General features: G+C 52.7%; 2 protein-coding genes across 7 annotated transcripts; one reads left to right on the forward strand and one right to left on the reverse strand.

The window, feature by feature from the left end:
- LOC147375177 (uncharacterized) lies at positions 1–7369 on the reverse strand. Its single transcript, XM_086394040.1, has 4 exons — positions 7363–7369; positions 6651–7207; positions 3402–3494; positions 1–3284 (listed from the first exon to the last, which is right to left on the reverse strand). Exons 1-2 carry the CDS (start codon positions 7367–7369, stop codon positions 6657–6659), a joined length of 558 nt encoding a protein of 185 aa, XP_086250166.1. The 3' UTR covers positions 1–3284; positions 3402–3494; positions 6651–6656.
- On the forward strand, positions 7113–26768 carry IPO13 (importin 13). Of its 6 annotated transcripts, none has more exons than XM_086383960.1 (20): positions 7113–7813; positions 9621–10357; positions 15630–15770; positions 15861–16002; positions 16094–16260; positions 16470–16590; positions 16677–16824; positions 17254–17435; positions 17519–17545; positions 17723–17857; positions 18023–18166; positions 19458–19538; positions 20057–20194; positions 20358–20454; positions 23315–23367; positions 25583–25649; positions 25740–25798; positions 25947–26036; positions 26327–26508; positions 26600–26768. In XM_086383960.1, exons 1-20 carry the CDS (start codon positions 7730–7732, stop codon positions 26694–26696), a joined length of 2892 nt encoding a protein of 963 aa, XP_086240086.1. In that variant the 5' UTR covers positions 7113–7729; the 3' UTR covers positions 26697–26768. The 6 variants fall into 6 exon arrangements, 5 of the variants coding, with proteins under 5 accessions (XP_086240086.1, XP_086240095.1, XP_086240128.1 ...); XM_086383969.1 differs by having other exon boundaries at positions 17329–17435; XR_015157642.1 differs by lacking the exon at positions 23315–23367.
- Positions 26769–27044: the final 276 nt, after the last annotated feature.

Consider the following 27044-nt stretch of genomic DNA (forward strand, 5'->3'; position numbering starts at 1 on the left):
TATTTTAAAGATACAATTTTATTTATTTATGACTGTGCTGGGTCTCGGTTGCTGTGCGGGCTTTTCTCTAGTTGTAGAGAGCAGGAACTACTCTCCAGTTGCTGTGCGCAAGCTTCTCATCAAGGTGGCTTCTCTTTTTTCAGAGCACGGGCTCTTGAGTGCTCAGGCTTCAGTAGGTGAGGCGTGTGGGCTCAACAGTTGTGGTGCACGGGCTTAGTTACTCTGTGGCATGTGAGATCTTCCCAGATCAGGGATCAAACCCTTGTCTCCTGCATTGGCAGGCAGATTCCTTACCACTGAGTCACCAGGGAAGCCCTACAGATGGCTTTGACTTGACAGTTTTCCCCATTTCAGGGGGTACCCAAACATCCCTTTAGATTAGTTTCAACCAGGAATCAAGGTTTGGGGAAATCCATGTGCTCCCCCTGCCCCAGCCAGTGGTGTTCCTCGTCTCTTGTCCAGGGATTGCCACATTTCCCCTGGCTAGAGAGCCCTGTGCCTGAGTGCATGTGGACTGGCTACCTATTTTGAAAAGGAAGGTAGGGTAGAAATCTGAGAAATCAGAGAAAAGATCTAGAATTTGTGCCATGTGAGATCACGTCTCTTGTTCACAGGGGCGGTGCTTCACCTGTTTTGCAGCTGGAGTGTCCTTACAGAAACTTACATGAAAGCCAAGGATCCTCCCCACCCCACCTCCCACTTCAATGCTGAAAAAACCACTGATATGGAAATCTGGTGAAGAGTTTGAGGGAGCCCATAGACTTTCTGAAGCTCATTCAGAGATTCTATAGGAGTCCATGGCCCTCGAGGTATCCTGCTCTGTTCCAGATACTATTATTAATGTCCTCCTGTAGCTAGAGTAATTCCTCTATCTGTGCACAGGCCCTCCTTCACAGGGTTCTCTGTATCCATTATTTACAAGCCTCCCTATTCATCAACCTTTTTCTATTGAATGTCCTCTTTCCCTCTGCATTTAAACTTGCTTGAATATATCACGGCACACACACACACACACAAAGACACTGTGATTAGACATATATAAATATCAATATATAATCTGCTTACACCGCTCCTCCTTCACGAAAAGAGCTCTTGCTGTGGTCCCTAGTGGCCTCATCATTGCTAAACCCAAAGGCTGCTTCTCAGCCTTTAGTCCTTTGGATTCTCAGAGGTACCCAACTTTGTCACTCTCTTGGAACACTTGTCTACTCTTGACTCTCCATCCCATACTCTCCTGGATTTTCTCCCACCCCTGCTCATTCTTAAGACTCTTCGGGGGTTCCTTTTCCTCTCTCAGCCCCTTAAGAACATCAGAGCTCTGGTACAGGCCTTCTCTCCCCATTTTACTCTCCCTGAGCAATATGACCAACTTCCATGATTTCCGTTACCACTTCCATGCTGATTATGCTCTCATTGTATCTCCAGTTTAATCTTTCTCCTAAGCTCAGCCTGTATTTCCAATTCTTTCGTCTGCATAGCCTCAGAAACCTCCAACTGAACTTATCTGTTCTGGATGTCTTCTGTTCATTCCTTCAGATGCCCTCTCCACCATTCTCGTGCTCTAAGCCCCACGTCAGTGAGTTTCCTTGCTCTTCAGCCTCCAAGCCCCCTCCAGGGTTCCTCCCAGGTGAATGGCACCAATCTCCATCCAGGGATACAAGCCAGAAACTTGGGCAACAGCCTAGATGCCCTGAACTTTGCCACTTCCCTTTTCCATTAGTTCTCAGATCCTTAGATCTTGCAAGTCCATCCTCCTTTCCCTCTTTCCAAAGCTATTCTGTGGAGACTTCCTAATTTGTGGAATGGTTTATTATTCATCCTTCTAAATGGTCTCTGTCTTCAGTCTTAACTCCCTCCAGTCATTCTCAGCTCTCTGACCTTTTAACATTAATTAGGCACTAAAAGTAGTGCCTTGGGCCAGTTATGGGGAATCCAAGATCAGCCAGAAACGTGTTCTGCCATCAGGGAGACCACAGTTGGAGGTGGAGTTAAGGGAAGGGCTAACCAGTTTGGCAAATAAAAATAGGACATCCAGTTAAACTGGAATTTCAGATAAGCAATACTTTTTTTTTTTTTTAAGTAAGTATGTCTCATGCAATAATTAGGACATACTTATACCAAAAAAAAAAATGTTGTTTAGGTACTTCCCTGGTGGTCCAGTGGCTAAGAATCCACACTCTCATTGCCGAGGGCCAAGGTTCAATCCCTAGTCAGGGCACTAGATCTCACATGCTGTAATAGAGTTTGAATGCTGCAACTAAAGCTCCCTCATGCTGCAAGGAAGAGTAAAGATCCTGTGTGCTGCAACTAAGACCCGGCACAGCCAAATACACAAAGAAATATATTTTAAATGTTGTTTATCTGCTATTGAAGTGGGTGCCCCCTTTTTTTCCTGGCAACCCTAGATGGGGGTAAACAAATGAACAGAAAACTAAGTCCCCCAACAGAAGTATGATTAGGGTACAGTGATGTATGTCAGGCTTGGGGAGGATTCTATACTCACAAAGGAAGAGGAATCATTTCTACCTAGACGGACAGGGAAGAGCCAGGAAAGTCTTTGTGAAGGAGGTGGCTCTTGAACTGGGCCTTGAAAAATAAAATACTTGCTTTCATTGCCTCTCAGTTCTAAAACCCCCCTTTTCACCAGCCACGCCCTCTCCAGCAAGGTCTGGGGCTCAGCCTTGGGCAGGAGTTGGAGGGGGTGGGATAGGTGAGGGCCTCTTCCTTGGGCTATATTTTTCAGAGTTATCTTCTCTTCTTACTGGCTGGCCAGTCCCTCATTCCTTCCAAATGAGGGATATAAAATATAAAATTTTTATATTAAACTGTTTCTGTATGCTTATTGCGTGGTTTCTCCTGACTGGCCCCAGCTTGACACAGCCTTCTCAGCAGAGGCAATTGCATGAACAAAGGCAGGAAGCATGGAACAGCCGGAAGAGCCAGGGATTTCATGTAGAATTGGGGGAGGGTCCTCCTCAAGACACAAGTCTAGAGAGATCATAACAGTCCTCGAGTGCTATACCAAGGAGCCTGGACTTTGTGCTGAGTGGAGCCACTGAGGGTTTTAGGTGGGATTGTCTAGAGACATGTTCCAGACAGATGACTGGCCACTGTGTCTAGTTTGGACTGGAAGGGGCAAGGCAGGGGACACCAGTTAGAGATGCTGCAGTTAGGGCTGCTCAGACAACAAACGCTGGCGCCTTGACCTAGGCAGAACAGTGTGGAAGGACAGAGAGACAGGAGGTACGATCCACGGGACTTGGTGATGAGCTGCTTGTGAGGACCTGATGGAAGGGAGAGTTTTCAGGTGGCTTGGACAACCAGTAAGAAATTTAGGGGATGTAGTATTTTTAGCCCATAATGGGAGTAAGGTGTGGGGGAAGCCGTGTTTGATTTTGTACCTGTTCAACTTGATGTGCCCGTGACAGTTTCAGAAGGCAAGGAGGCTGGCAGCGGCCGGGTCTGGCAGTCAGGACAGTCTGGGCCAGAGAGATCTAAGAGTCATAAATCAAAGACAAGGAGGTGGTGAGCAGCAGAGGCTAAGGCTTGGAGACCCAGCAGTTTAGAAACAGGGAGAGGAGAAGGGACAAGGCTGTGAAGGAGACCAAAAGGGTTGACCAGAGTGGTGGGAAAAACAAAGCAGAACAAACGGAAGGCGCAAAGGGGCCAGATGCAGCAAAACCATCAAGTCACATAAGGGCTGAAACTGTCCACTGGGTTCTCTGGCCACAAGGTGGCCTAGGGACTCAGGCTAAGCTTCTTGCTGAAAACAACTAAAAATACTTAGACAAAACATACTTTTAAAAATTAATGCACCTGTGAGCTGGTATACACAGAAGAAATATTCAGGCCAAAATAAACAAATACAGGAAACCACAAAGGTAAACAAAGTTCAGTAGCTGGTATTCACCTTGAGGGCATTTTCTTTACCTGGGGAACCTGGGCATTGGTAGCAAGGGCTCCCTTGCAAAGAGCTTATGGGGGCAAAGGGAGTCTACCTGGAACATTCTCAATAAGGCCAGAACCCCAAAGGACTATGCCCACATCTAGAGGTGAACTAGAAATAAACCTTCCCCTCCTTTCCCTAACCTCTTTCCCTCAAACCAGGGGACTACAAAGAAAATAAACTTCCTTAGTGCAATTAACCTTAGTGCTAAGTGGAAGGGGAGAAACCTCCCCTGAGAATTCTTAACCATAGGCAGGGCCCTCATTTGGTTTTGCAGACCAAAATTCACACTGTTTTAGAAGGCTGAAAAACTTCAAACTGGTTAATTTGTCATGGACATGGATTGCTAGTGGCTCCAGGTGACCAACAGAAGCTCTTTCTCCCCCTCTCCTGGGCTCTGGAATGCTCTCCTGAATTTGGGAACCCCTCCCAGGGTTGTCGGGGCTTCCCAGTGACTCAGTGGTATGGTTCAGGTGGCAAAGAATCTGCCTGCAAAGCAGGAGACCCAAGTTCAAACCCTGAGTCGGGACGACCCCCTGGAGAAGGAAATGGCTGCCCACTCTAGTATTCTTGCCTGAGAAATCCCATGGACAGGGGAGCAGGCTGGCTACAGGCCATGGGGTTACAAAAGAGTCTGGCATGACTCAGTGACTAAACAACAACAACAAGCCAGGGTTGTCACAGGTTCTGGCCCCTATATGTTCTCTTCTTTTTTAAAAAAACAATTTTAATTATTTAAAAATTTTATTTATTTTTGGCTGTGCTGGGTCTTTGTTGCCTTTGGGAAGACTCTTCTCTAGATGCAGCAAGCAGGGGCTACTCTTTGTTGCATTGCTTTTCATTGCAATGGTTTCTCTTGCTGCAGAGCATAGGTTCTAGGTGCACAGCTTTCAGTGTTGCAGTGTGTGGACTTTAGAGCTCGGGCTCAACAGTTGTGGTACACACGCTTAGCAGTTGCTCCATGGCATGAGGGATCTTCCAGGTCAGGGATCAAACCTGTGTCCCCTGCATTGGAGGTGGATTCTTAGCCACTGGACTACCAGGGACGCCCCCTCATTTTTTTTAGAAAGAGGTAGACAGATTTTGAACACAGAATTTGTGGTCTTAACCCTCCCTCCATTCCTCCACCTTCCATAATGATATATTAGTATCAGGGCCAAGACATTTCACACCCCTATGCACAGACCTGGAATCAGTACTTTATTGTGGCTTCCTGTTTCCTCCTTCCAAATCCCCCTTTCCTTCTTCAATGTATTATACTGTTGCAGGAAGGGGGACGCCCCTCCCAGGGTCCAAAAGAGGGATCTTGTCTAACCCTAGGAGATGAATGGTCCTTGGAGACACATGTGCTGACAAAGCAGACTTTATTGGGAAGGGACACCTGGGTGGAGAGCAGTAGAGTAAGGGAACCCTGGAGAACTGCTCTGCCTCAGGGATGGCAGTCTCAGTTTTACAGTGATGGGATTAACTTTCTGGGTTGTCTTTGGCCAATCACTCTGACTCATGGTCCTTCCTGGTGGCGCACACATTACTCAGCCAAGATGGATGGCAGCGAGAAGGATTCAGGGAGGTGGTAGGACCTGTGGGGTCTCCTTTTGACCTTTTCCGAATTTTTCTGGTTGGTGGTGGCAGCTTGTTAGTTTCACATTCCTTACCACACATTGTGTGGTGAAATAACTCATGCAAATAGTTACTATGGTGCCTGGCCAGGGTGGGCAGTTTCCGTCAGCGTTTCCCCTAACAATACTATAGACATATTTTTCTAAAATGTAAATTCAATCATCAATGCCCACTTGCAACCTCATCATGGTTTCACATCGCACTTAGGATAATGTCTCAATTTGTCTTTCCAAGCTCATCGCTTTCCTCATCCCCTCTGCCTTCCTCCCCCTCACAGACAACCCCCTTAAAGTGAACACAGCTAACTAACTGTACTTCAAACATTTTCTTGATAAAGATTTGTTGAATGACTAGATTCCCACTGGACTCTGCTTACCAGCTAATCAAGCCCCCTCCTCCCCAGTCTCTTGCTGTTGCTATTCAAGCTAAGATCAAGTTTCTCCTCCTCAGGGAAGCCTTCATCCACCTCAGGCCTCCGTGGCTATAGCCAATGCCAGCTTCCTCCACTGAACACAAGAACAGAGGTCCTTTCCTTTTTTATTTTTATTTTTTCCACTTGGGGTAGAGACTGCTGGCGACTTGGGCCAACCAGATCTGTGGCTGATCTCTGCTATCCTCGCTGTGTGTCCAGCGAAAAGATAAGCTCAACTTTCCCCAACTTCGGCTTCCTCATCTGAAAATAGTGAATGAAAATACCCACCACAGAGTTGCTGCGAGAACTGGACTTAAGGTATGCAATGTGCTGTTCCTTGCACTTAAATATAAGCTATTTTAATTACTCATAAAGACAAGTTGCTTCCGAGAACCTAATGAAATTCTCCAAGCACTGTCCATGGTAAGTAGTTTCCCGGTTGCTCACTGGGTGGCCCTGAGAGCCATCCTTTTTTATTCCTGAGGCGCGCCAAGCCCCTTTCCTCTTCAGTGTTCTTCTCAAGACAGTACCCTTCCTGGGACCGAGGTCTTGCCGCCAGGTCTTGAGCACCAGATTAACCTGTGTCCCCCCACCCGCTCAGTCCCCTCCCAAACACACACCTTAACCTCCAGCCTGGCTTCCCAGCTCTATCCCACCGGCCCCTAGACTCACGTCCTCTTAGGAAGCTGCCCCGCAGCGCCTCTCGCCGGTCGAACTTGGCCGCAATAGGCCTAAGGCTGCCTGGGCTCGGCTGATCCCCAGACCACGTGCTCCCGGCCTCCGCCGCAAGGCACCGCCTTCCCGCTGGGCGCCATGCGGACTACATTTCCCAGGGTGCGCAGCGGCGGGGCCTTGGCTCGGGTGGTGGGGGGGGCGGGGGGGCTCGAGCGGCGCGCCGTTCCGCGGCCTGCTCAGGGGCGCGCGGGCAGGCGCGAGGATACGAGAGGGGACCCGGAATGAGTTTCCGCGCAGTTCCGCCGGGCCGTGCCGGGCTGTGCCGGCCGGGTCGGGCCAGGGCAGGCGCGGGTCCGGGTGGGACGGCTTCTGAGTCGGCGGTGCCGCGGACAGGCGCTCGGGGCAGCCCGTGCCTCGCTGAGGTCCCCGCCCCGTCCCGGCCGGGCCGGCTCGCCTGTCAGTCACTGGGGCGGAGGCAGCGGCGGTAGCAGGGCCGGAGACGGAGGGTGAGAAGAGCGCGGGCCTGGCCGAGCCGAGGGGACCTGCCACAGCCCCTTAACTCCACGGACTCTTCGCCCGAGATTTGCGAAGCTGTACCCCTGCGCTTCGTTGGACGCCTCCTTAACCCGCGAAGGGCTCTCTCCCCCGTAACCTCCCACCCCCGTGACCTCCTGCTAGAACCCGAGATCTCACTAGGGTGTTGTGGTACAGGCCATCGACCCTGTGACCCCTTGGTTTTCCCCAGGCCTCGCTTCCCTATGACTCCCTCTTCATAGATTCTGGGGACAGAACCCTGATCTACCATCAGGACCCCCTCCTGCAAACTCCTCACTGACGGCTTTCTCCTAGGAGTTCCCCTCAGTGGGTCTCCTCCTAAGAGCACCCCTTTTGGCCTCTGGCTAGCCCCCCACCCTCAACCGAGGTGGGGCGGCCTCGGCAGCCATGCTTGCCCTGGGACCCCTGTCACGCCACCACTTCCTGGGCACCCAAGCCGGAGTCTAGCAGGGGGCCAGCAGCCAAGAGGCTGGGGCAAGAGACAGGCCACGGTCCACCTCCCTGCTGGGGAGGGAGCAAAGATGGAGCGGCGGGAGGAGCAGCCGGGGGCTGCAGGGGCTGGAGCAGCACCAGCCTTGGACTTCACGGTGGAGAACGTGGAGAAGGTATGAGGGCTCTGGGGAGGGGCACTCCAGTGACAGAGCAGAAGTTCTGGGGACTGACACTAATGCCAGGGCCCAGGCCTGGGCTGGGTGCCCGTTGGGATGGTGCCTCCAGAGCACCTGGCATTTGCTGTCTCTCTGGGCTAGCCAACAGCAATGCAATGGTGTCTTAGGCTATTTTTGGCCTTCCATAGACACGGGTCCTCTGTGGACACGCTAGGGTCTTGGGATGGTCCCTCCAGGGTGCTGATGGTTTAGACCCTCCAGCCAGACTGGCTAGTCTCCAGCTCCATGGGAAATGCATGAGCAGTGCAGTAAGAAGCCAGGAATGAGGGAGACTTGCAGCTCAGTCCCCAGAAACCAGAGTGATGCTGAGCCATCCTGGCCCTGTTCTGTTGAGCAGGGGCTCAGAAAATAATCTGAAACTAAAACAATCTGGGTTGTGTTTTCACTTTTCCTTGGAGAAGGGTCCTTCGGTTATTGGATGGAGGCCAGACCACTCCCGGGCAGGCGGAAGTAGGGCTGGCCCCTTGGTTTTGTGCTGGATCCAAGGGGCCTGGTCCTGCTGGCAGCTTCAGGGTCCTTCCCTACTCACCTGCCCTCATGGCTTCCTGCCATGGCACTCTCAGGCTCCCCCGCTGCTCAGTCTGTCTTTTCAAACTGCTTCTCTATTTCTTTGCTGGGTTCTGCCCCCAGAGGCTGGGAATGTAGAAATGCTTTCCACCCTGGGGTGGATGGGGGAGACAGGGCTATCGTGGTGGAAAACAGGGAATGGTTGCAGATACTCATTTGTTATTCTTGAGGCCCGTTTACCATACCCAGTGGTAAGGATGCATCTTTCTGCTTCTGTTCTCTGCCTGCCTCTGCATCCCAAGGGTCCAGACAAGGAACAGTGGCCATAACTGGCTGTCAGGGGTACAGATAGGGCTCAACCTACTTGGATGGAGTCTGCTTAGGGCTTAGGACTCTTAGGGCTTAGTACCCTGCTTAGGACTCTCACAGTCCTGGCCTCACTCATCCACCCCTTGGGGCTGGGCAGTGTTGGCATGGTGGCGCACTGTTCCATGTGCCTCCAGGGAAATAAACCACTGTTTTCCTACTGTGTGAAGTCCTAATGGAATTGGGACCCTGGGGATTTAGCTAGTTGAGAACTCCAGGCTAGGCATTTGCCAGGGCTGCAGGCCAAGACTTCTCTGAACCAGCTTTTGGACCCTCTTGTATGCTCTCTTAGGAGTGTTCTCACTCTCCTTTCAGTTTATCTGTGCCCTAGGGCTGCCTGGCAAAGTCTTAGTCCTGCTCAGATTTCACAGTGGCTTTGGTGCCAGCATCTGGAGTGACCTAGGGATGATCCTGGGGGAGCTAAATGGAGCTGTTGGAGTAGATGAGAGCAGCTGTGCCTGGGAGGGTTGGAGGCGGGGGGTGGCTCAGGCTGTTCCATGCTCTTCTCAGGCTTAGCTTCTTCCTTATGGAGCCACTCCTTCCACCTGGGCCTTGCCCTTTACCTCAGGTGCTTTTCCTTTGGGGAACTTGGCCTCCTCTTTTGCTGCTTCCCTGTAGTTCACGCTCCCAACCCCTAAGGTTTTGCTGTAAAGAGAAGAGGCTATGGTGGAGTGTGGGCAAGTTCAGGCTCTCAAGATCCCGGCCGGACCCCAGGTCCATGAAGCACTGCTGAGCCTGAGCTCTCCCTTCCCGCTCAGCCCCCTGGTCAGAAAGAGAGGACAGTTTTGCAGGACCAAGTCATGGCCTATGTTGTGGGCTCTGGCAGGATCCAGAGTGGCCAGCACCTGCTCAGTCTTGTGCTGTCCTGCAGGCGCTGCACCAGCTCTACTATGACCCCAACATTGAGAACAAGAACCTGGCTCAAAAGTGGCTGATGCAGGCCCAGGCATCCCCTCAGGCCTGGCACTTCAGCTGGCAGCTCCTGCAGCCGGACAAGGTGCCTGAGATCCAGTACTTTGGGGCCAGTGCCCTACACATCAAGATCTCTCGCTACTGGAGTGACATCCCTACTGACCAGTATGAGAGCCTAAAGGCACAGCTCTTCACCCAGATCACCCGCTTTGCCAGTGGCTCCAAGATTGTGCTGACTCGGCTGTGCGTGGCACTGGCCTCACTGGCTCTCAGCATGATGCCCGACGCTTGGCCATGTGCTGTGGCAGATATGGTACGGCTGTTCCAGGCCGAGGACTCACCGGTGGATAGCCAGGGCCGCTGCCTGGCCCTGCTGGAGCTGCTGACAGTGCTGCCCGAGGAGTTCCAGACCAGCCGCCTGCCCCAGTATCGCAAAAGCCTGGTGCGGACCAGCCTGGCAGTGGAGTGTGGGGCTGTCTTCCCACTGCTGGAGCAGCTGCTGCAGCAGCCCAGCTCACCCAGCTGTGTGCGTCAGAAGGTGCTCAAGTGCTTTTCCAGCTGGGTGCAGCTGGAGGTACCGCTGCAAGACTGCGAGGCGCTCATTCAGGCTGCCTTCGCGGCTCTGCAGGACTCAGAGCTCTTTGACAGCAGTGTGGAGGCCATTGTCAATGCCATCTCACAGCCTGATGCCCAGAGGTGAGCCAGTCCCAACCATCCCGGAGATGGACAGCCTGCTTGGCCAGCCACACATCCATCCATCCATCTGTTCAGTAAACACTAATTGAGTACCTACTACATGCCTGGCTCTATGCTGAATATACAGCAAGGAACCAAACAAGACATGGTCCTTGTCCTTGTGGTTCAGAGAGGGAGACAAGACATTAGACAACAAACCATCCAACGAATTATTCAATGAAAATATTTGACTCTCCCTTCTCGTTCTCTTAGTCACCAAGTCCTGGCTGCTCTGCTCCTGACTCTGCGGCATATCTTTTCCATTTCCACTGCCCCCACCCTAGTGTAAGGTGTCCTCATCTCTCTCCCCTGATTACTGAGGGGATTCCTCACCAGTCCCCTGGTTTTCACACTTGCACCTTTCATTGCCAACTCAGCACCCAGAGAAATCTTTTTAAAAATGAGAGCCTAATCTTTCCTTTCTGCTCAGAAATCCCCAGTGGCCCCACGCTGCTCTTAGGATAAAGTTCAGAATTCTCAATGTGATTCACGAGGGCGAAGCACAGCATGGCATCCCCAGCCTCGTTTCAGGCCATGCTACTTCCTTTCTTCATTCTCACACAAACGTTTCAGTTTCTTGAGTGTCCCAGGCTCCTTCCAGCCTCCAAGCCATCACATGTACTTGTCATATCATCGTTGCCTGATCTGAAACTTCACTTCCTTGGGAAAGTCCTCATGATTTTTAAGACTGTTTGGTCTTCTCTATTTTATCTCAGCGCTCCCAGTGTTTTTCCTTCTTAGTCTGTAACGCAGTTTCATTATAAATTAATGTATGTCTCCCCATTAGTCTCTCAGCAATGTGAGGACAGGCTCTCTGTCATTTTATTTTGTCACATTGTGCCTGGCAGCACTTGGTAGCATTCATTATTTTTTAAACAGAGGAAAAGTAGGAGTTGCCTACTTGGTGAGGGTAGGGGTGGGAGAGGGTGGAAGGGGAGGGAGTGTTCCAGGCTTCGGGAGATACAGCAGGGGCAAAGGCATGTAGTGGGCAGCCCCACCATACACTCAAGGAGCCAAAACAAGGTGAGTGTAATGAGATGTTTCCTCGGGAAATGTTGCTTGAGCGTCTGTTTATGTGTGGGGGTCTAGGCTGACCACAGGGAGACTAAAGATGGATAGGTTGATTTCTGCAAGTCAAGAGCTCAGAATCCAGGAAACACATGGATGGGCAAGTACAGCCTATGTGATGAGTGCTCTAATAGAGGGAGCAGGTTGCTGTCAGAACCAAGAGGAGGCATTTAACCCAGTGTGAGGGTATGAAGGGCTTCCCTGAGGAGGTGCCAACTGAGCTGTGCTTTGAAGGCTGTGTAAGAGTTAGCCAGATGGAGGTAATGGATATGGGGAGGACATTTCAGACCGAAGGAAGAGCCCAAGCAAGGAAAGGGTGTGAGAGAGCCTGATGACTGGGTATGATTAAATAGCAAAGTGTAAGGGCCAGTGATTGGAGATCTAGATCCAGATCATCAAGGCCTTGTTGACCAGGCTTAAGATTTTGGTCTTTGTGCTCAAGAGGATATAATAAGAGAAAATGGCGTGATGAGATTTTTGGTATAAATTGGATTGGCTGGGGCAAGCCTGGAAGCCTGATACTTCACATTTCAGAGAAAAGGCTTTGAGAATGCTCAACAAAGCCAGAAGGGGCAATACCATTGAAAGGGATGGCCTGGGGAAGTGGTTGATGGCTCTAGCTTTGGCATTAGTCATGTTTGAGTTTGAATCCCAAATAATTCACTTCCTAGATCTGAGACCTTGGATAAACCACTTTTAAGCCTCAGTTTCTGTTATCAGTAAAATGGATCATTATACAGAGTTTAAATAGAATAATGTTCCCAGGGCCTGACCCTGGTATTCTGGGAATATTTTGGTATGAAGATTCAATAACAGAATGTTTCTGAGAGCTTTAGCATGGTTCCTTGACATCACATTAATGGCGGTTACTAGTATTTGGTATCATGATTGCTTTGGCAGTTAATATGAGCTCTTTCCCATGGCATCTCAGCTTTTCCAGCTTAAGGTGGGTACCAAGTCCTAGGTCAAGGCCTTTCTTGGCTAGCTAGGCTCAGACAATTGGTGGCTAAGGGGAATTGGCAGGGCCAATGTGTGGGTGATGTGAGGTGTCCTTGGATACACCCAGGTTTACCCGCCTAGCCAGTCTCGAGGGCTTTGGCAGGTAATTGATGCCTCTGCTTCTCTGAACGAATGAGCAAGCAAGGAGCCAGTGAGGGAACCTATAGCCTCCTGAGCGCCCATTGGCTGCAGCCCCCTTGGTTGCTTAGCAACTCTCCCCATTTTCTCAGCTCTACTCCCAGAGCTCTAATTGCAGGTCTGGGCTGAGCTCAGTGTGAGTGGCAGCCAAGGAGTCCCAGCAGCTCTGCCCCGGCAGCTCAAGCTGACCAACAGGAGCCAGGCCTTTTGAACCCAGGCTCAGCTGTGGTGTTCTAAAGGCATCCTCTCTATCTCCCTCCCCCAGACCTAGAAACCTTGAGGCCTCAGGTACATTCTGTTTGCTCACAGGTCTCAGGCACAGGTGTCTGGGTGGTAGGAAATCAATGCAAGAGCTTCCCCTATGGGTGGACTGCATCCAGCCTGGAGTCAGTGTTTGGGCTTTGCTCTGTCTAGTCCATTTCCTAACTTTGGCTTGAGAAAGTCACCTTCAGTGGCTTTAAATTTTGGGTCATCCAGCCATTCCCCAGGTGTCCTGACGTTGGCTCTCTCCTTGGCTGAGCTTGCACTCAAGTCACCATTTTCCCACCCTATCCACAGCTGCTGCTTTTTGCCTGGCTCTCTCTCCTTTGGAAAAAAAATGTTTCCTGAGATTTGTTTTTAATCCTGGGAAAGCTTTTTGCTGGTGGGCTGGAGAAGGGAAAAAAGATGAATTAGACAGGCTCATGGGAGCTCCCATCAGTTAGAATTTGAGATATATGCTGAGATCTGCATAGATCCTTTGAGGAAATTCAAGTTGGGCCCTGAAACAGAAGCAGACCTATAGCAGTGCACGGGGCTGTCTTAACCTGGAATCTGTCACTGTGTGCTCTGTGACCTTGAGTAATGCTCTGAGTTCTACTCGGCTATACTGTCCTTGATTTATCCTGTTATGAGGCAGAGATGAGACAAATTAAGAACATTGATTACCTACTGTGTACATGAATTTTGAAGATGTGAGAGAGCCCTGGAATTCAGTGAGGATGCTGTGGGGGTAGGGCACTACCTCCTGCTGCCATCTCAGCTACTGGGCAGCTCACGGCCATGGCCTTGGCCCTGCCCCTACTCATTGTGCCAGAGTCTGGCCTGAAGGTGCCCATTGTCTTGTGGTGCAGCCCGTGTCAGGGCCATGAGACAAGCCATCCCCGCTGTCTCCAGGCCACACCCTCTGGAGCTGTCTCTGGGCTGGGGGTAATCTGGTATGAATGTCTTGTCCCACCAGAACCGGGATGTGGAAGCCAGCATCCCGGACTGGTTGCCCCTTGTCCTTCTCATCCTTTGCCTAAGGTTACCTTGCCAGGGCTACCTCCTAGCAAGCTGCTTGGGGCAAGTCCAGATAGAACTCCTTCTGGATATTCAGTACCGCCTTCCTCCATGGTTTGCTATGGTGACACTATGATTGGCAATAGAGGGATCCCCCCCTGAGAGCATCACTTCCTCTGCTTAGTCTCTCCACATAGCAGGCAGCTGGGGATGGAGCTAGCCTTCTCTCAGTCTCCTTTGTATACTCTGCTTCCTCTGCTCCTTCCTTAGGGATCACTGTGCTTCAGTGCTCTGGCTCAGACCCTCTTTTCTCATTCAGCACTTACGCATGCACGCATGCTAAGTCGCTTCAGTCATGTCTGACTCTTTGTGACCCTACAGACCATAGCCCACCAGGCTCCTCTGTCCATGGGATTCTCCAGGCAAGAATACTGGAGTGGGTTGCCATGCCCTCCTCCCATTCGACACTTAATTCTTGGGCACTTTCCAGCTATTCCCATAGCTGTTTGCTGATGATTCCAAAATCTATGTCTCTTGCTCTGACCTCTCCATTGGGCTTCAGGTTTCTATATCCAGTTCTCTCTGGACACTTCTACCTGCCTGTTTCCCTGGGTACCTCTGATTCAATATGCCTAACGTTGAACTTAACACCCTGTGGCCTGCCGTTAAATTTATTACTGTCCCCATCCATCCTCTCCTCCAGGTCTCAGGAAGTATTTCCACCAGGGAGAGTTGTTCTTGACTCTTCGCCATCCTCCTACCCCTGTTTTGTCTCTGAGTTCCCTCTGAGTCCTTACTGCCACCAGACTCCTTAGGAGTTAGGATTTGGTTGCAGGGGACGGAGTGGAGGGTGGAGGTTGATGCTCTCCGGAGCTGTTGCTGTCTCCTGAAGTCTTTAACAAGACTCTTCAGCGTGTATTACCTCTTCTGTCTCCTATTCTCATTCAATCTCCCCTGATACTGATGGTATTAGTTTCCTGCAGCTGCCATGCTAAGGTACCACACCCTGGCACACACGACAGAGATTTATTGTCTCCCAGTTGTGGAGCCTGGAGGTCTGAAATCAAGGTCTCAGCTCCCTCTGAAACCTGTAGGAGCACCCTTCCTTGCTGCCTCCCAGCTTCTGTTGCTTTGCTGGCAGTCTTTGGTGTTCTCTCGGCTTGCTGCATAATTCCAGCCTCTCCCTTTGTTGTCACATGTCATCCTCCCTGTGGGTCTCTGTCTTTACATGAAGGTCTTCTTTTAAGAACATCAGTCATATTGTATTAGGGCCACCCCCTACTCTCTGATCTAATCTGCAGTGACCCTGTTTCCAAATCAGGTCACATTCTGAGCTACTAAGGTTAAGGCTTCAACACATCTTTTTTGGGGAAACATAATTCAATCAATAGCTGTCTTATTCTCTGGCCCCCCCAAATTTATTTGTCCTCCCCACATGCAAAACACATTCACCTCATCCTAACCTCCCTAAAAGTCTTAAGCCATTCAAGCATCAGCTCTAAGTCCAACTGGAGGACACAGGTCCAGCCACACTTACCTTTTTGTATATCCTTTCCAGAGTTCTCCTGGAGGTCTCTGACCTAAAGTTATTCCCAAATCGGGCAATGTCAAACCTGCCACATAGGCCTAGCCCCTGACCCCTTTCTTGCTTTGGGTTTGATGTGGAAAGGGGGGCTTTGATGGACAACAGAGATGTTGTGCCTTTCTCCCAAAGCTGGTGGGGGATGGGCAGACAGTTCTGATGCATCTCCTCACCCTCTGCCTCCAGGTATGTGAACACACTCCTGAAACTCATCCCACTGGTGCTGGGACTGCAGGATCAACTGCGACAGGCAGTACAGAATGGGGACATGGAGACCTCCCACGGCATCTGTCGCATTGCTGTGGCTCTGGGCGAGAACCACTCCCGGTGAGGACAGGGGCAACTGCAGGTGGGATGGCAGGGCCCTCACAGACGTAAGGGAGGTGGAAGGACCTCCCCATGCCTTCTCCCTCCCAGGGCCTTGCTGGACCAAGTGGAGCACTGGCAGAGCTTCCTGGCCCTCGTCAACATGATCATGTTCTGCACGGGCATCCCTGGCCACTTCCCTGTCAACGAGACCACCAGCTCCCTGACCCTCACCTTCTGGTACACACTGCAGGTGTGTCACGTGACCTTCGGTGGACCTGGGCCGTGATGGAAGAAGGGGAGTGATGGCATCTGTGGCTAACTCTCCTCCCTGGTTCTCTCAGGATGACATTCTGTCCTTTGAGGCAGAGAAACAGGCTGTGTACCAGCAGGTGTACCGGCCAGTCTACTTCCAGCTGGTGGATGTGCTTCTGCACAAGGCCCAGTTCCCTTCTGATGAAGAATATGGATTCTGGTCCTCAGATGAGAAGGAGCAGTTCCGAATTTACAGGTGACAGTAGCAGGCCAATCCTAGCTCTGAAGGGAGTCCTGAGATAATGAAGGCAATGAGGGGAGGGGTCCAAGGCCAGGTTCCCTGAATCCTGGGCCACCCTTCTCTGTTCTCTAGGCGCTTTGGCAGGGCTGTGAGGGAATTGGGGTGGGCTCCTGTGCTTGGGGGAGGCATCTAGGCAGTGTATAAGGCCTTCATCTGCTTCTTAGGGTGGACATCTCAGACACGCTCATGTATGTCTATGAGATGCTGGGGGCCGAGCTCCTCAGCAACCTCTATGACAAGCTGGGTCGTTTGCTCACCAGCTCAGAGGAGCCCTACTCCTGGCAGGTACCTCCCCAGCCTGATTCCCTCAGCCCTCCCAGATCTGTCACCTCCTCCTCCTCAGCCAAGCCAGTGGCATCCTCTTTCCCCAGCACACAGAGGCCCTGCTCTATGGCTTCCAGTCCATCGCAGAGACCATCGATGTCAACTACTCCGACGTGGTGCCCGGGCTCATCGGCCTCATCCCGCGGATCAGCATCAGCAACGTGCAGCTGGCGGACACCGTCATGTTCACCATTGGTGAGCCCTGGCCCACACCCGTGAGCACACCCCCAGAGCCACAGCGCACAGCCCCAAGCCGACCTGCTGGGTCCTGTGCAAAGTGGGAGACAGAAGTGCGCACACACACAGTCAGAAACTGCGGCCAGTGGACTGTCCTGGCATGTCTAGGGGTCCTGGCTACAGTGCGCTGAGCTGCAGTTCAGTGAGGCTAGTTCATTGCCGCTGAAACAGTGGCGCTGGGCCTCTGCCGAGTAACACCTTCCCGCTTATCAGCGGTAAGGTCATGTTTGAGCCTGTACGTGCATATTTGCCCATCCCATGCTCTGCACACGCAGCGCGCTCTCTGTTCAGGGGCTCCAGCTCCACCCTGCCACATCTGCCTGCCTTGCAGGGACCTGGCACACAGGCAGCCTGGCCTGCCTCAGATGCCTTCCCTCCTTCCCCCAGGAGCTCTGTCTGAGTGGCTGGCTGACCACCCCGTCATGATCAACAGCGTTCTACCCCTTGTGCTGCACGCCTTAGGCAATCCCGAGCTCTCTATCTCTTCTGTGTCCACCCTCAAGAAGATCTGCCGAGAGTGCAAGTATGACCTGCCGCCCTACGCTGCCAACATCGTGGCTGTCTCCCAGGTATCCCAGGGCCCTGGGTGCAGCCAGGCCTCAGGGCACAGTCTGCCCTACACTGACACCATATTCCTTCTCTTTATCCCTAGGATGTGCTGATGAAACAGATCCATAAGGTGAGTTCATTAAGTTTCTAGGGTGCTTGGCTCTTTGAGGTATTGAGGGGATCCAAAGAAATCCCATCTTCTGCCTTTGTGCCTTATTCTCGTTCTTGGAACCTTCCCCAAGAGGCTCATTCTCCCCACCCACAGCTAGGCGTCTCTGGGACTGACCCTCTGTGCTCTGCCCCACAGACAAGCCAGTGCATGTGGCTGATGCAGGCACTGGGCTTCTTGCTGTCGGCCTTGCAAGTGGAGGAGATCCTTAAAAACCTGCACTCGCTCATCTCACCATATATCCAGCAGCTGGAGAAGCTGGCAGAAGAGATCGTGAGTGAACCCTTGCGCACGTGTGTGTGTGTATGTGTCGTATATGGCTGCAAGCAGCAGTGGGTCTCTGGGGCTGCCCTTTGTGTGGGCTGTGGCTTAGCTGCTGAGGGGTGGGCTGGTAGTCAGGGTTGGGAGATCCAGAGCTTGGTTCCCTTCTCCCCGTAGCCTAATCCTTCCAACAAGCTGGCCATTGTCCACATCTTGGGGCTTCTCTCCAACCTCTTCACCACACTGGACGTCAGTCATCATGAGGATGATCATGAAGGCCCTGAGCTCCGGAAGCTGCCAGTGCCACAGGGACCCAACCCCGTGGGTGATGTTGTCATTGCCACTGCCCCCCCACCCCCAACCCTGTGGGAATGTCATAGTCACCCCTGAACTCTATGGGTAATATTGTCATTGTTTCCCTGGCCCCATGGGGCATGATGCATTTGGTCCTTTGACCCTGTGAATGACCCTCCCACTGCCCCCTGCTCTGTAGGGAGTGATGTCATTGTCTCACTCAGTCCTGTGGGTGATGTTGTCTTTGTTCCTAGCCTAACTGGGGTGGTGTTATAGTGTTTCCTTCTCCCCATGGGCGACACTGACATTATACATCTTAAGTGATGTAATTATGGTACCCTGTATAACCCCCAACTCAGTGGGGCCTTCTACTTTAGCATTCACTGTCCTCTACAGGCACTAAGGATGCTTACATACTCCACATGTAATAGTTCTTGCCTTTGAGTGGCTTTTGGTCTAGAGGAAATACATGTAAACAGACTGTCACAAAGCACTGTGATAACTGCTGTGGTAAGCTTGGCACAGGACGTTGGGGTGACTACTTATAGCCTCAGCTGCCCATTCAAAACTAGGAACATCAGGATATCTGATGCTCATCTTATAGAACTGTGCTGAACAGCCCGTATAGTCTTGATTAAAAGTACTTTGCATACTGTAAAACTCTGTACAGATGCGAGGGACTGCTTTAGTCATTGTTCCAAGTACCCCTCCAGTGTTTTCTCCTGGAGAAAAGGTTAGCCACGGTATCCTGGTCCTTCTGCTCAACTCCCCACTCCAGTATCGGTCACCCTTTTGGCTCCAGACCAAACCAAAGCCACTGTCCTCCCAAAGAACCCCTCCTTCTTCTATGGTAGTCATCATCCCTCCTTCCCTCACCTCCCAGGACCTCAGGCTGCTCTGCTCCACCATAAGCTGCCCATTTCTACACATCCCTTGGGGTTCTCTACCCTAAGCCTATCTGGGTGAGACAGTATCTCTGCTTCTTCAGGGGCTGGTCCATAGGCCTTTGGCACTAAAATGCTTTTACTGAGCAGAAGTAGATAGGGAGTGACTTTTTAAAAAGATTACAAAGTTTTAATAGTCTTCTGAAGCTTGCAGTTTGAGGCTTCCTCTAAGATGATCCTTAGAATTCAGGGTATCTTTGATTCATGGGGATTCAGCAAAGCACTCCTTCCCCGGGGTCCTGTGTACCAAGTCTTCAGCATGCAGTCTGGGGTTATAGGTTTGAAATTCCAGGCCTACCTCCAACTACCAAGTAGTCCTTCTCGGGTGGGCGAGAGTGCTGGTGGGGGCACCTCACTTCTTCCTGTGTCTTCAGGTGGTGGTGGTACTGCAGCAGGTCTTCCAGCTTATCCAGAAGGTGCTGAGCAAATGGCTGAATGATGCCCAGGTGGTAGAGGTGAGTGCTGACCCTTGCCATCAGCCCCTATGGTGACTCTGCTCAGAGATGGAGCTTCCACCACCTCAGCTTGCTATGATCTGGAGGAAGTGAAGGAGACGAATCCTACCCCATAGACACTCAGAATCTCTGGGGAAGAAACTTTCTGGTGTCACAAGAAGTGCTCCACCCAAGGCTGTGATGCTGGGGCTGAGTGCCAGTCAGGATCCATTTTAGCGTCCAGACACCTGCCTTGGTTCCCTCCAGTGCAGGCGGTTCTCACTGTTGTTGCTCCCTGAGAGGCCGTGGAGATGTAAGGAGCTGGAGTTAAGTTACAGAGTTCCATCCTCAGCCCCTCTGAGAGGGGCTTTTCAGCCTCTTGCCTTCCAGGGTGAGGGTCAGACTAGCCTACCTTCCAGGGTTCACAGAGCCAGGCAGGCTGGTGGGTAGGGCCCCCTTTTTAGGCCTCTGTGCAGGGCCTCCGTTCTGCTGCAGCCAGCGGTGACCTGCTGACCAGGCCCCCTTTGCTTTCTTCCCAGGCGGTGTGCGCTATCTTTGAGAAGTCCGTTAAGACGCTGCTGGATGACTTTGCCCCCATGGTGCCACAGCTGTGTGAGATGCTGGGGCGGATGTACAGCACCATCCCCCAGGCCTCTGCTCTTGACCTCACTCGACAGGTGGGCCTTCATCCCAGGCAGAGATCTGACCCAGGGATTGGGCGGGTGGGTGGAGTAGGGTGGATGGTTGCTCTGGCAGGAGTCCTCGCTTGCATTCCAGGGACGCTGGCCTGTCCTGGTGGGCCAGGGCCTCCGCTGACCAGCATCCCCTGCTTTGTTGCAGCTGGTCCACATCTTTGCTCATGAGCCTGCCCACTTTCCCCCCATCGAGGCCCTCTTCCTGCTCGTCACCTCCGTCACACTCACCCTCTTCCAGCAAGGTAGGTCCCGACCAGGGTCTCTGCTGCTGCCGCCACTGCCACTGCCTCTGCCTCCCTGATTGGGGAGCCACAGCTGCCCACTCTGTTCTCCTCTCGCCCCTGAGTTGCACATGGGTTTTGATGGGAAAGTAACGGGATCAAGCCCAGCACAGCTGTCACCTTACAGATAGTTGACACCTTAGGTGGAAGTGGACAAGAGAGTGACTGATGTCTTCTCCTGGGCTCAGGGCCAGGCCGGGTGTGGGGGAAGGTGGGGCTGGAAGCTCTGAGGGACTCGGAGCACCAGCTTGGCTCCATTTCCTTTGGCATAGAATGAAAGGTGGCAAGAACATGGGCTTCGAAGTCAGCTAGACCTAAAGTCTAAGCTCATCACCACCAACTAGTTGTGTGACCTTGGGCAAGTCACATACCTTTTCAGAGCCTTTGTTTCCATATCTGTGAAATGGGGATGTCAGATACTTGCTAGGACTGTTAGTAGGTATTAATGTAGCATCTTTTGGGCCCCTGGCTTGGGGGTTTTGCACATGATGTTCTCACAGAGTGCTGGTTCCTTTCCCTGCATTGAGACTCATTCCTTTCTAGGCCAGAAGCCTTTGGCTGTGATCCCAGCCCCCCAGTCACTACGGCCCTCTGCCTGAGAGAAGTTGGGAGTAGGGGGCTCCAGGCTTCCCCTGCTGCCTAACCCAGGCTTCTCACTTGGAGAAGAAACAACGTTGTTCCGTCAGCCTCCTGAGTTTTGCCTAGAGTCATGCTCACAGGCTTGAGGCTCACCAGGAGTCTTAGCTGGAGCCAGAGTGCTCTCTGCTTCTGTCCTCAGTATTTGGTCCCCTGATGCTGACCTCTGCTCTGGTGGACCATGGGTTGTTTCCAGAGTGGGGAGAAATCTGAGCCAGAAACCAGATGTCCTCCTCAGCCTCACCTCTCCCCACCCTCCATGGCCACTGCTCCATCTGGATCGCCTCAGCAATCTTCTGACTGGTTTGCCTGGCATCTGCCTTTCTCCAACCCGTTCTGCACCCAGCAGCTGTAATATTTTTTATAAGACATAGATCTGAGGACTTTTCCCTCCCTGGCTTAAAGCCCTTCGTTGCTCCCCATCACCGTCACCATCACCCTCATGGTTCCACTGCCCGCCAGTGCGTGACAGACCTGCATACTTCTCAGCAGTCATTCCTGATGGCTCCAGCAGTTCAGCCACCCTGATACTTCCCCCATCATGCCCCCTTTGACCTCTGTGCCCTGCTCCTCTGCCTGGATTGCCCTGTGCCCTTCACTGGGTAGGCTCTCTCTCCTCCATGCCTTACCCCTATATCAGTCCTCAGAGGCTTCTCTGAAGCAGAGCTGGCTGCTTCTGACCTTGCTCCAGAACTGCATGGGCACGCACCACTGATACAGCGTTGATCACACTCAGTAAGCAGCTTCCATGACTGTCTCCCTCCCTGGACTAAGCCCCTCAAGGGCAGGCTTGGGTCTCTTCCTTCTGCATCCCTCGGAACAAGGCCAGCAGAGAGCAGACACCAGACACTGTTGAAGAAAGGAGGCAAGGTCTCCTTGCTCTTGGAGCCTTTCTTCCTCACTGTCCAGCCCACCTCTAGCAGGGCGGCTGCTGAACCTCAAACCTGCCATCTACAGGGACCCCAGGCTTGGGTACGTTGGGCCTCACTTTACAGGACTTGATTACAGGACTTGAGTAACTTAGGGGGCAGATGTGGAAGGGACAGGCTTTATCAAGGGCTTCTCACAGCCTGAAGGAAGTAGGGAAGAGATGATTATCGACTTGACAGTCGGGGAAACTGAACGTGGATGGCTTGCACAAGATCACACAGCTGCTTAGTGGTATCTCAGGCAGGGGTTTCCACAGCATCTCCTCCTGAGAGTGGAGCAGCCAGGCAGGAGCTCCAGGCCATGCCTCGTCCTTGCTGAAAGTGTCATCAGAACTGGAGGCAGGATAGTGTCCAACGTCCTACCTGTTGGGCTTGTTGGTTGTCGTACAGGACAGGATGCCCCCCTCACCTGCTTCGCTGTCCCGGTCTTGCCATACCTCCCTCGGGCTCTGCCCTCCCACTGCACCGCGGGGTGACACACTGGCTGGTTTCCCTCTTTCTTCGTGCGTCCCAATGGTGGGAGGGGGTCGTTAGCCCTGAGCCCGGCTCTCTGCTGAGTCTGTGTCCATGCGGAGGGGCATTGTGGGCGGGGCTCTCATTTTTGCCTCATCATGCAGCTCCTTCCCCTGGGCCTTGACTGGCCAGCCCCACAGCATATCAGGCACTGCCAAACCCAAGAAGGAGTCTTCTGGATTAAGAGAACCCTGTAGATTCTCTTCTTTGTGTAGACCAAGAGCCTTAAGGGCAAGGAAGGGAGAGGACACCTGCTCAGACCATGATGCCCAGGAAGGGCTTTCAGCCAGGCCTCCCATGGCAGTACCAAGGACCAATCTCCCACCAGCCCTGCCCTCCTCTTGATGATAAATGATGGGGAGGTATGTGATCAGAAGCAGTGTAGGGCCACTGCAGTCTGCCAGAGGCCACAACAAGAGTGTGGGGACTGTTTGCCCAGCTACATGGTGGCCAGCATCGCTCAAGCACTGCAGGGTCCTTGGGGACTGACCTGAGGAGGAGTGAAGAGTAGGTGGAAGGCCCCTTGGGAGGGAGCTGGGGCAGACCGTCCTTCACTTTGCCGTCTCTTTCTGTTGGGCTTCTCCCAGTTCATGGTTTTTGTATGTTTTGTTTCTTTATCTTGCTTCCTGCTGCTCATGTGCCCCACGCTGTCTCCCTGCAGGCTCTCAGTCCCACATAACTATATGAGGTTGAGTTGCTGTTTGTATAATTTTTTCTTAAGTTCCATCTTTATTATATTTTAGGGCCCAGGGATCATCCTGATATTGTTGATTCATTTATGCAACTCCTGGCACAGGTGTGTTTTAGTTTTATTCATTCACGTTCTGTTCTCTCTCTTTCTCTTTCTCTTATGTTGAAATTCAATTTAAGCCTATTTTTAGCTTTCTGTTGACAAATTTTTTTTTTCTGTTCAGTTGAATAGAGTTTCTTCATCTGTTTCCGTGGAAGTTGACAACCCAACATCCTCCTTTAGTGCCCCTTTGCCTCAACTAGCTCAGTCTTCCACAGAGACCAGGGAGAGGCTGATCCCAAAGGGAGGGAGCTGGGCTGGCCTGAGGGGTGGGCATGGGAGGGGGTGGTAACCGTGCCCAGCAGCTCCTGTGGGCCCAAAGTGACCAAAGAGCTCAGGGGCAGGACCGGAGTTGAAGGGCCTGGGGTTCACTGTCCCCGTGCTCCTGCGGGGAACTGCCTGCCTCAGTGCCCCCAGCCTGCTCTTGAGAGGGAGGCTGGGAGGAGCTCCGAGGGAGGGGCCAAGCTGAATGTGCTGCAGTGAAGCCCAGAGCTCGGCTGTCGCTGGGCTGCCAGACAGGTCCTGCTGCTGCTGGGAGGTGGGGTGCTGGCTCCATTGCGAGATGTGTCTGGTGTGTGTTTAAGTGTCTCAGAACTGACTCGTGTGTTTCGAGTCCAGTTTGGGCAGGGAACAGAAATCACATGGCTGCTGTGAGTAGTATGTGTATTGTTCTGAGTGTCAGAATAAATGTGTAGCTGTAGTGAGCCTGTGCACTGATGTGTGTTGTGTGCTGATGTGCATTAGACATGGATGGAGTTTGAGTGTCGATGTTTGTTGGAGGTGTGTGATTTGGGCTGTGGGAGTGCGTGTTATGGAGGGAAGGAGTATATACGGTAGTGGTGTGTCTGTATGAGGGGTTGTATGTTTGGGAAGATACATGTGTCAGGCTGTGGGAATGTGGGGTTAGTATGTGTGTCAGGGAGTTCCTGTGAGTTGGGGGCTCCTATGGGTTGGGGTCCATGATGTGTTTCTTTGTTTAATCACTCCACAGATATTTTTTGAGTGTGTTATATGTGCTTGGTCATGTGGTAGGTGCTGAGAATGTAATGGTGAGCAAAAGCACACACGGTTCTTACCCTCTTGGAACTTACAGCCTAGTAGAGGGGGTGTAGGAGGAGTGGGAATGGACAGTGTGCTCTGGGCCTGGGTGGATATGTGTGTGAGGGTGTATCTTTGGGGTGAGGACATTTGAGTGTGGGTGTGTGTGGGGAGAGTGCACGTGCTAGAGAACTGGGGAGGGTGAGGGCGTGGGTGTGTGGACATAGTTTGGGGATAGGGTTGGGGTGGGATGTGAATGTGTAGCGAGGGTGTGTTGCAAATGGGGAGAATGGTGTATACAAGGGATGTGATTGAGGTGTGATAGAGGGTAAGTAGGGCGTTTTAAGTGAGGGGCCTGTGGGGCTGTTTGCGCTTGAGTGAAAATGAGGGAGTGGAAGGTATATGAAGGCTGGAGGGTTGGGGGTTGATGTGGAATGCACTGGGGGGCTGCTGGGGGACAGCAGTGCTTGATGACTGTGGGAGCTGTGCAGAGCATCTCCTATGACCTGAGGATGTGCCATTCGCGCCTTGGTACCTCTTGGGGTGAGCTCTCAGCCCCTGTACTCCATCTGCTTCTCCTGACATGGCAGCCCTGGCTCCTGGGCTGGGTATGGATGAGAAGGGCCCGGACACAGGCTGTCCTGGGTGAGAGGTGGGGCCGTGGCTCCCAGGCTCCCGCCCTGCCTTTCCTCTTCCTAAGCTGGAGAGTGTCTGAGGAATGGAGGCAGGACATAGGAGGGGCGCTGTGAACTGGGCTCCCTGTACAGCTGCCATCTCTGCCCTGTTAACAAATCAAGGGGGGCCTCAACTGCCTCTGTGAATCAAAGTGAAGTCACTGCTGGCAACCTGGAGCCTGCAGGAGGTCTGGCCCTGGTGGTGGGGGGTGGGGTGTGGTGATGTGTTTGCTCGGGAGTGACTGGGGCCCAAGCTGTGGCATTATGACTCCCAACCTCTCTCATGCACATGTGCATTCATGTACACATACATGTACATGGCATCCCTTGGCTGCTCCCCTCCTGACATACTGAACTCTGGAGTGGTCTCATTCCCCAGAGATGGCTGGGTGGCTGGTTTTGGCAACCTTCACTTGTGGTGTGTGAGGTTGGGGCCTGGGTGGCAGGTGAGTGGGAGGATGATTCTTAGAGTCGACTAGGGCTGGGCTTACCAGCTCCACCTCCTGCAGGCTCTGAAGCGGAAGCCAGATTTGTTCCTGTGTGAACGACTGGATGTCAAAGCTGTGTTCCAGTGTGGTAAGTGGGGTGCCAGGTGGACAGGTGGGCCTGGGGCCCCCTCGGGAGGATCCCTGAGCCCCATCTGATCTGCCTCTGCCTCTCTCACAGCTGTGCTGGCCCTCAAGTTCCCTGAAGCACCTACTGTCAAGGCCTCTTGTGGCTTCTTTGTGAGTCCTGTGCTGACCCCCAAGCCCTGCACCATCCTTATACCCCGCCCACCCTGCTCAGGACTCTGTTGGGTAGGGGTGTGGTGTGCAGGCCTTGTCTCCAGGGAGATGGGGGTGGGGGGCTGACGGGCCTCTCCATCCTCTGTAGACAGAGCTGCTGCCTCGGTGTGGGGAAGTAGAACCTGTGGGAAAGGTGGTACAGGAGGATGGCCGGATGCTGCTCATAGCAGTGCTGGAGGTGAGATGGAGCGGGTGGGGCCGCGGGGTTTGGGGATGGGGTGGCCCTCACTGCTGAGGCAGCTGCCCTCCTGGGAAGCTTGCACCTTGGTTCCCTAAGCTCTGTTTCTTCATCAAGTAAATAGCTGGAAGTTGTTAGGTCGCTGTAAGGATCAGCTGTCTTGTGTCAAGTAGCACTCACTCGTCATGTGCACTGTGGCTGAGGAACTGCCCAGGAGTGGGTGGTGTGCCTAGGCTTTCTTGCTGCAGATGGGCCAAGGCCCTGGTGTGCTAAGAACCCATCTCCCTCAGGCCATTGGGGGCCAGGCCTCCCGCAGCCTCATGGACTGCTTTGCCGACATCCTATTTGCTCTGAACAAACACTGCTTCAGCCTCCTGAGCGTGTGGATCAAGGAGGCGCTTCAGGCACCTGGCTTTCCCTCCGCCCGCCTCAGCCCCGAACAGAAGGACACCTTCAGCCAACAGATCCTTCGGTAAGCAGAGCTGGCAGGGCCTGGGCTCGGGTCGCGGGGAGGCGGAGGCCGTGGTGGATGGTGCTAACTTGCTCTCCCTTCTCTCCTTCAGCGAGCGAGTAAACAAGAGGCGGGTGAAGGAGATGGTGAAAGAATTCACACTGCTGTGCCGGGGGCTACATGGCACAGATTACACAGCTGACTACTGAGGGGCACCCCGTCCCACCCACACCTCCTCACCCCTCCTTATCCCCAAAGAGTAAACTTGAACCCTCACGGCACTGCTGTCTCTGCTTCCTTTCCACTGCCACCACCACCTGACTGGGTGATCTCAGACAACCTGGGGGAAGAATGGGAGGAGGCTTGGACCCAGGCCTTGGTAGGGCATGATGGAGCCAACCTCTAGGTTTAGAGTGAAAGGGGCACTACTGCAGCCAAGCTGCCTAGACTGGAGCCATCCAAATATTGCCCTTGCCCTCGGGGTAGGTGGTGACTGCAGTAGTGTCAGCAACCTGCCCCCCAAATTAAGTTAGTCCCAGTGTTTATGCATGCATACA

This window comes from Bos grunniens, chromosome 3, assembly GCF_055505025.1.
Source record: "Bos grunniens cultivar Pamir isolate PY7600 chromosome 3, Bosgru_T2T1.0, whole genome shotgun sequence".
Classification (NCBI taxonomy): Eukaryota; Metazoa; Chordata; class Mammalia; order Artiodactyla; family Bovidae; genus Bos; species Bos grunniens.